The following is a 9041-nucleotide window of genomic DNA, read 5'->3' on the forward strand; positions in this document are numbered from 1 at the left end:
GAAAAAATAGAAAATATATGAAAAATTTCGTGAAAAAATCGAGCAATTTATTGGATTAAATACGTAATTAGGTGTTGGTTTTTGGTCAATCTGAAATACAGCATTTTTCAAAAGTTATGAATCAAATTATTATGGTTCTTTCCTTCGTTTTTCTTGAAAAAATGAATTTTTTGTTAATTGGTGTTTGCCTGTTTGACTTTGGTTACAAATTTTCGTAAAATACGGACTTGGGTATTTATTGATTAAGTATGGGGTTCGGTCATCATCTCTGGAAACTTTCTATTTTCACATAGTTTGGATTGAAAGTTTCGATAAAAATGCTACAAAATGCATTTTTTTACCCCTGTAAATGTCGCGAAAAATCCCCAAACTCATGAAATACCTGACAAAAAATCCCTAAAATGTCCAAAGTGTTGAAAAATTTTCCAATCCAGGGATAAACCCTTGAGGTTGGCAGCACTACAAGTGCTTCCGCAGCGGTCTTTGTTCTGCAGTAAAAATGTAAAAAACTGTTGATCTCTTATCTTTGAAGCAGCTGCAGCTGCTCTACTTATCTCACCACTTCCCACCAGTCAAGGAATTCCTATAATATGTATGCTAACCGGTCTCTGTAGGTGTCTCACTGTCTCGTGATCTTCGTTCAGCAGAACATAGCAGCATCAGTGGCTTCGACTATAGTTTTGTTTCCGGAGTTTGAAGAAGATTTGTTTAAATAGGTACCTAGTTTTCTTGATGTGTTGATTTTTTAACGAGTACCTTTAATTCTTATTATATGACATTGAAACGATCCAGAAAGAAGTGATTAAGTGATACGTTGTTATTTGGATTTGATCCCGAAAAGACTTCAAAGCATTTGTCAAGAAATTCCTCACTCTCGAACGGATCTTGCCAAAGTTTTCCAGTCTAGATTTTTATTCCAAGTATACGTAAGTACCTATCTTGGATTATTTTTTATATATTTTGCATGTGTGTGTAGTGGTCATCAGAGTATGACAAATCGAGCTAACCAGACATCTCCGCGATTCTTTTTTTTTTTTGCTAAAGATATGAGAATTTAAATTCAACAAAATGGCGTCATTTGAGAATTTCAAACGCGAATAGCTCCGGTTTAAATTTCTATTGGCAAAATTTTTTTCCTTCATTTCACTCTTCTATCAACTTCTGTCCACGAGTGGCGTCTTGAGACAGCAATATGCTCTCGTCGACTTGTGATTTTCAAGTGTCTAAAGGGGAAACTTTGCCTCAAGTCCGAGCTTTCTGCTGGGTCTGGCAAAATAAGGGCCAGTGATGAAAGAAAAAACATTATTTTTTATTTCTCAAAAACACAAATTCGTTGAAAGCTTTTGTTCTCGTTTCGCTCGGGCTTATTTATTTCAGATGGAATTATTAGATGTACCTAATACTTTTCTTTTGGTAAAAAGTAGGACGTTTTATTTTTGAAACTTTTATAGAAAGAAATCAAAATCACTACGCCCACTTCTTTTGAACTTGGTCGAAAAATGAGAAATTTTGTAAAAATTCTTTTAAAATATCGACTGGTTTTTTTTACAAAGTTTCGAATTAGGTATAAATGACTCGCTTGTTGCTTTTTAATTAAGTACCTAGTTTTTTTTTTACCTAAATTGAAAAAAAAATCGAATACAAAGAAAACTGGTCGGCTGCGCTGCTGTCTGGAGACGGCTGTTTTGAAAACAAAAATCAGTATTACAACGTTTGAAGACCTATTAGTTCAGTGGCAAAATGTATATTTTGGGCGATACAGGGCAAATTATGATAAAGCTTTGAAATTTGGTATGATGAACAAGGACACCAACAGAAAATTTTTAAGCCCGGGAGGCAATCGCCAAGTCCCATAGGAGGGGAATGGGGGTGATTTGGGGGAGGGTTCAACCCCCCATTTTTCAAAATGGGGCTAACGGGGTGATATTGATGTCAATTCCATATGATTGAACCTCGCTGAGTTCGAAAATACCATTAATTTCAAAATCTGAGAAAGAGGCATGCCTCAAATTTGAGATTTTCTGAGTGAAGTTTTTGGATTTTTCTCAAAAATACCCCAAAATTACATTTTTTCAACCCTAGACGACACGCTGACCTTCCATCGACATTTTTATGGTCATTTTCGGATTCTACAGGTCAATTACAATGCGAATCGACCATCAATACTTTCGAATACCTCTACCGTGAGTGTACAGAGGGGTCGAAAGGGGTTAAAAATTGGCGTTTTTTCGGCATTTTCTCGCAAAAATCGGGGTTTTCGAACTGTGCACCGGATACAATTAGCGGGAGAAGGTTCTAATGTCGATTTTCGAATACTACAAAGCAAATGCCATCGAATAAGACTCGGAGGCACTTTTTACATCCTTCCTGGGAGGTAGTAGAGGGGGTCAAATTTGACCCTTATCTTGCTTATGTTGAATCAATTTTAGAAATGTAATCAACGTAAGTGTACATTTTCTTACTACCGAGGTAATTATGTTTGCATCAATGTCTTTTGTACCGTCGAACCCAAATTTGCAATCATTTTTTCGATTCCAAGGGGAGGGGGTGAGACCATATAGGGGAGTAGGTCTATTTTTCACAAAAAATCGACATGTATATCAAAATGTAGGTTTTCAAGGACGTTGATTTCAGAAATGCTATCAATTTTTCATTTTGGTTGAAGCTAAAGGGGATGATACTGCATTCAAGGGGTGGGGGATGAAATTTTTCACAAAAAATCGACATGTATATCGGAATGTAGGTTTTCAAGGATGCTGATTTCAGAAATGCTATCGAGTTTTCATTTGGGTTTAAGCCAGGGGATGATACTGCATTAGAGAAAAGAAAGCATGTGCGACTCATACAATTTTTGACAAAATGAGAATTGCTTTTTCACTTCATTGGGAGTTATAAGAATATGTTTCCAACTTTTTCCTCGGTTAGCTTTCTCAACCACATTCTCACATTATTCTTATGAGAGGTCTAAGCGTACATTTACATGGCGATAGTGTCTTTGGAATCAAAAAATGAGATATGAAAGGCTTGTTAAATTATCATGATTATGGAATAGTAAAATCATATTCAAGATGCACAAATTTTTTACGCCACAGTTTTCGTTCTAAAAAATCTTCATCTGATAACTAGCCACTCACGTAAATACCACGAATAATCGAAAATATTTTAACAAAATTATGTCGAATTATTTATTCAGACTCCCACTTCTCTGAGCCGAAACACAAAACATAATTGAAAGAAAAAGATTGATGTACATGACGATTTTTTGTGAAAAATTTCATCCCCTACCTCTCGAATGCTGTATCATCCCTTTGGGATCGACCAAAATGAAAAACTGATAGCATTTCTGAAATCAGCATCCTTGAAAACCTACATTTCGATATACATTTCGATTTTTTGTGAAAAATTTCATCCCCCACCCCTTGAATGCAGTATCATCCCCTTTAGCTTCAACCAAAATGAAAAATTGATAGCATTTCTGAAATCAACGTCCTTGAAAACCTACATTTTGATATACATGTCGATTTTTTGTGAAAAATAGACCTACTCCCCTATATGGTCTCACCCCCTCCCCTTGGAATCGAAAAAATGATTGCAAATTTGGGTTCGACGGTACAAAAGACATTGATGCAAACATAATTACCTCGGTAGTAAGAAAATGTACACTTACGTTGATTACATTTCTAAAATTGATTCAACATAAGCAAGATAAGGGTCAAATTTGACCCCCTCTACTACCTCCCAGGAAGGATGTAAAAAGTGCCTCCGAGTCTTATTCGATGGCATTTGCTTTGTAGTATTCGAAAATCGACATTAGAACCTTCTCCCGCTAATTGTATCCGGTGCACAGTTCGAAAACCCCGATTTTTGCGAGAAAATGCCGAAAAAACGCCAATTTTTAACCACTTTCGACCCCTCTGTACACTCACGGTAGAGGTATTCGAAAGTATTGATGGTCGATTCGCATTGTAATTGACCTGTAGAATCCGAAAATGACCATAAAAATGTCGATGGAAGGTCAGCGTGTCGTCTAGGGTTGAAAAAATGTAATTTTGGGGTATTTTTGAGAAAAATCCAAAAACTTCACTCAGAAAATCTCAAATTTGAGGCATGCTTCTTCCTCAGATTTTGAAAGTAATGGTATTTTCGAACTCAGCGGGGTTCAATCATATGGAATTGACACCAATATCGCCCCGTTAGCCCCATTTTGAAAAATGGGGGGTTGAACCCTCCCCCAAATCACCCCCATTCCCCTCCTATGGGACTTGGCGATTGCCTCCCGGGCTTAAAAATTTTCTGTTGGTGTCCTTGTTCATCATACCGAATTTCAAAGCTTTATCATAATTTGCCACTTACTTACAGTTTGCCACTGAACTACATATATTAAAATTGATTTGATTGAAATTGAAAAAAAAACATGAAGCCAGCGAGTTGAAATTTCTAAAAAATTCTCAGTTATGATCTAGATGTAAGTTATGAAAAAGTATATCAAAAAATTTGGATGATTTTTTTTTTTCTCGAATAAACAATTTCTTAAAGATTGACTTTTTTGGTTCGTGTTCTAAAATATTTTCATAGTCCCATTGCTCAATTCGTATTTAATTTTTCAATAATTTTACAGGTTTTCAATCTTTGAAAGAGATAACTACGCTGCGAAATGTCGTACTATATGAACCAGACAGCCTCACTGAATTCTAGCCACATCGACACGAAAGCCTGCTCGTATCTATGGACCATCACCAATTATTCAGCGATACTGACCAAACCGAATACAAGACTGAGATCCGAGAAGTTTGCAGCTGCTGGCGATAGTTTCAATTGGTGTTTGGAACACACGGTCTTCGAGTGAGTCAATAATACATTTCTAAATTACTACTGCTCACCTATACTTACCTATCGCTATTCAGATATTTAAGTGAAAAAATCAAGCTGCTCCTTTCAACTTATTTTTCGGCTATTGACATGAGGGTATTGAGGGTCATACCACCTTAATTCAACCAACGTTTTGGAGTCATGCCCTCGATTTCGCTCAAATTTTTTTTACAATGCCTACTCATCCAATCAAATGAAATCAATTTTTTGAACTTTACCCATTGGGGGAGGTTTTGAGGGCCACGGGTGAGGACAATTTGAAAAACTAAGGCTATATTCGTGTTCAGCGATATCGAAAACATACTATTTCATGTGTCACACGAATGAAACAATTTTTTCAACTTTTACCCCCTTTGGGTAGGTGCTGGGGGGCGTGGTTGGGGCCCAATCAAAAATCTGACGTCATATTCGTGTTCAGCGTCGCCAAAAACATACTATTTCATGTGTCACACGAATGAAACCATTTTTTCGACTTTTACCCATTTGGGGAGGTGCTAGGGGCCGTGGATAGGGTCTAATCAGAAATCTGACGTCATATTCTTGTTCAGCGTCACCAAAAACATACAATTCGATACATCACATGCCCCATATTTTTTTTTTAAATTTTGCCCAAATTTGGAGAAGGGGGTGCTCCCCCTCCATGAGAAGATTTCATTTTGAAAATTAAATATTTCGAAAAATTGCCAAAATGTACATCTATGGAAGTATTTTCAGAATTTTAAATGGCAGCTCCCACTTACAGCACCATTTTGAAATTTGAACTTTCAATTTTAAAGTTCAACTTTCAACTTTTTAAAATTTCAAAATGCTTAAAAAGTTCAAAATTTAATTTCCTTTCGAACGGTGCAATCAGTTTTGATCAAAGTGTCATAGCTTCGGATGTATGCGCTGCTGAAGTTGAGTACCCTGAGACAATGTGAAAATAATTGAAGTCCCTTCCCCCCACCTGTTCACTGAGGGGGCTGGAACCAAGCTGATTGCAGGTTAAAAAAAATTTGAGCGAAATCAAAGGACGTGACAGACTTTCAGAATCGCATTTTTTGGTCGAATTGACATGGATTACCCCTGGGTCATTCCACGTCAATTGGACCAAGAAGTGGTAGGGAGGTTCGGCGATTTTTTTGAAATTTTTCCCGTGGAAAGACCTTCCGAAGGGATGGCTAATGGTGCAAATCGCAGCCCTCTAGCCCATTTTTAAAGGCAGCCGGGGGGGTGTCAAAGTTTTCAGTGAACCTAAAATATTATCCATTTCAGCAATGGATCACTCGATAACCCCGATACCTACCAAAATGGAACATTTTCCCATATAGTTAGGGGTTTTAAAAGGCTTCTTAGTGATATTAAAGCTCTTTAATACAAGTATGGAAATAGATTATACTCTTAAGAAAGTCACAGGATTTTACGCAAGTTTTACGTACTGCGCAGTGCGCGAGCAAGCATCAAATCAGCTGTTCACGTACAACGTTGCACCCCATTGTTTGCTCCACCCACCACCACCGCGTGACGACACCAACCTGTCATGCGCAGTACGTAACACATACGTAAAATGCTATGACTTTCTTAAGAGCATAATCTATTTCCATACTTGTATTAAAGAGCTTTAAGTGATATCATAAAACCCAGTGTTGCCACTTTTTTTCGTACAAAAAATTAGCTCAAAAAGATTCGACACGTAGTTTTCATATCGTTCCGAATCTCAAAAATTCTGAAAAAAATATATTATGGACAACACTTCATGCTGAACAACATTTGGATCGTAACATGTTGCAAAGTTGATTTAAAGAAATTTAAAGTACCTATGCGAAAAAATGTGATTTTTTGATTTTTAAAACATGAAAAAAAGTTTTGATAGGCGAAGTTGACCCATTTTGACCTCTATTTCTCCGTATCTGTTGAAAAAGTCGAAAAAACCATTTCACTCGATAAAATAAATTCCTCACAAAAAAATCAAAATTCGAAAAAATTAAATTTTCAATTCCAAACATCAGAAAAAGTTTAAATTTATCCAGTTGTCTTATTTTGACCTCTTTCTGACGTATTTCATGAAAAAGTTGATAAAAATTACACTCACAACAAAAAAATAAAAATTCGTTCATTTTTTGAATCTTTTCGAATTGTGATTTTTTTGTGAGAAGTTCATTTCATCGAGTGAAAGAGTTTTTTCAACTTTTTCAACAGATACGTAGAAATAGAGGTCAAATGGGTCAACTTCACCTATCAAAACTTTTTTTCAGGTTTTAAAAATCAAAAAATCACATTTTTTCGCAAACATTACATTTTTTAAAATCAACTTTGCAACATGTTACCATCCCAATTTTTTAATATGTTGTTCAACATAAAAAGTTATCCATAATAATATTTCTTTCAGAATTTTTGAGAGTCGGAACGATATGAAAACTACGTTTCAAAACTTTTTGAGCTAATTTTTTGTAAGAAAAAAAGTGGAAACGCTGATTTTTATGATATTACCAAAAAGCCTTTCAAAACCCCTAACTATGGGAAAATGTTTCATTTTGGTAGGTATCGCGGTTATCGAGTAATCCACTGCTGAAATGGATGATATTTTAGGTTCACTGAAAACTTTGACACCCCTTGGCTGCCTTTAAAAATGGGCTAGAGTGCTGCGATTTGCGCCATTGGTCATTCCTTAGGAAGGTCTTTCCACAGGAAAAATTTCAAAAAAATCGCAGAACCTTCCTACTACTTCTTGGTCCAATTGACGTGGAATGACCCCCCCCCTACTACATATTTTATTTTATTGAAAAAATCAAGCTGCTCCTTTCAGCTTATTTTTCGGCTATTGACATGATACTTATTCGTGTGTTCATTACTATTTATTTCAGATTCGCACCGGGTCGTTCGTTCGTTGCATTCAAGCTGTGCCCTGATTCCTACGTAGATCTTGAAAAACGTGGAACTGTTTCAGGGAATGTTTGCGTTCTTCTTATGGAGTTAGACACCCGCACCTCGTTTAAAGTTGAACGTCCATTCGTTTTCAAGTACAGCGATCCAGAAGTGGATTTCTGCGGCAGTTTGCCTGGGATCGATAGCGAAGAAGTCGAGAAATTTATACGGGGAGACAAATTATTGATCCGTTGCAACGTCACGTGCTCCAAGGAAAACCAAATTACCTCGATTTCTACTTCGAACAACTCGACTTCGGCCGGAATTTCAGAATGCAGGGTTTTAATCGACCTGGAAAAATGTTACATCGATGACCACTTCAAAGATGTGACCATTTCGGTGAAAGGTAAAGAATACCGAGCTCACAAAATAATTTTAGCTACTCGCTGTTCGGTATTTGAGAGAATGCTCAGAGTAGACATGTCGGAAAGCAAGAATAATCGCGTCGATATCACAGACATGGAGCAAGACGTTTTCGAAGAAGTCTTATACTACATTTATACTGGGAAGGTGAAGAATCTGAATGAATTAGCCTTCGAGTTATTACCAGTAGCTGATCGATATGATCTGAAAGAGCTGAGGATAATGTGCGAAGAAGCTTTGCTCGAACAGTTATCAGCAAAAAATGCGGTCAAGATTTTAATATTGGCTGACATGCATCGTGCTGAGGAATTGAAGGCGCATACGCTTCGATTCATAAAACAGAATTACAAGATTTGCGAAGATTTCAACGATGCAGACATTTGGAAAAACTTAGCTGCTCATAATTATCAGCTGATGAAAGATATGTTGAGTGCGTTTTGCAAGAACTGAAGAATGCGTTTAACATTAGATATCTTTTATGAAGTTATTGGAATGCATTTTAGTACCGGTTATTTTTTATTACCTATTGTTTTATTTACTTACTCAGTTATAATATACCTATATTAATAAAACATGTGTTCTATGTAACACTAAGCCTATCGATAATAATTTTTCATTACTGTTTTAGTTAGGTACTCAGTTTTAATATTATTAAAACAATACGTGTTCTATGTATGTAAGTAAGTAAGTGGTTTTTCTGAACTTTCTTTTTCAAAATTTTTTCCGAATATTTTATACTGAAAATTTTTTGATTCCTTTTGAAGGGATCAATACTTAATTTCTGCTTTTTGAATGTGACTGACGTAATTACTCAAATGCTTTTGAGTTTCTAATCATGAGTTCCTTTTTTGTACGTTTATGAAAACCTCCAAACATCCAACAAATCTTTTAATAAATGATCATGA

At 36.1% G+C, this 9041-nt stretch overlaps 1 protein-coding gene across 1 annotated transcript; it reads left to right on the forward strand.

The window, feature by feature from the left end:
* Nucleotides 1–615: 615 nt before the first annotated feature.
* LOC135834382 (speckle-type POZ protein-like) lies at nucleotides 616–8677 on the forward strand. The gene is made up of 3 exons (XM_065348244.1): nucleotides 616–926; nucleotides 4619–4842; nucleotides 7713–8677. The coding sequence occupies exons 2-3, from the start codon at nucleotides 4655–4657 to the stop codon at nucleotides 8584–8586; spliced, it is 1062 nt and encodes a 353-aa protein (XP_065204316.1). The 5' UTR covers nucleotides 616–926; nucleotides 4619–4654; the 3' UTR covers nucleotides 8587–8677.
* The last annotated feature ends 364 nt before the right edge of the window (nucleotides 8678–9041 follow it).

The sequence above is a fragment of the Planococcus citri genome, chromosome 2 (assembly GCF_950023065.1).
Source record: "Planococcus citri chromosome 2, ihPlaCitr1.1, whole genome shotgun sequence".
NCBI classification, from domain to species: domain Eukaryota; kingdom Metazoa; phylum Arthropoda; class Insecta; order Hemiptera; family Pseudococcidae; genus Planococcus; species Planococcus citri.

What these genes read in the sequence shown, in the direction of transcription:
- LOC135834382 (XM_065348244.1), top strand. Translation starts at nt 4,655, where the DNA reads ATGTCGTACTATATGAACCAGACAGCCTCACTGAATTCTAGCCACATC. An exon ending in TTGGAACACACGGTCTTCGA is followed by an intron (nt 4,843 to 7,712) that starts GTGAGTCAATAA and finishes TATTTATTTCAG; the next exon opens with ATTCGCACCGGGTCGTTCGT.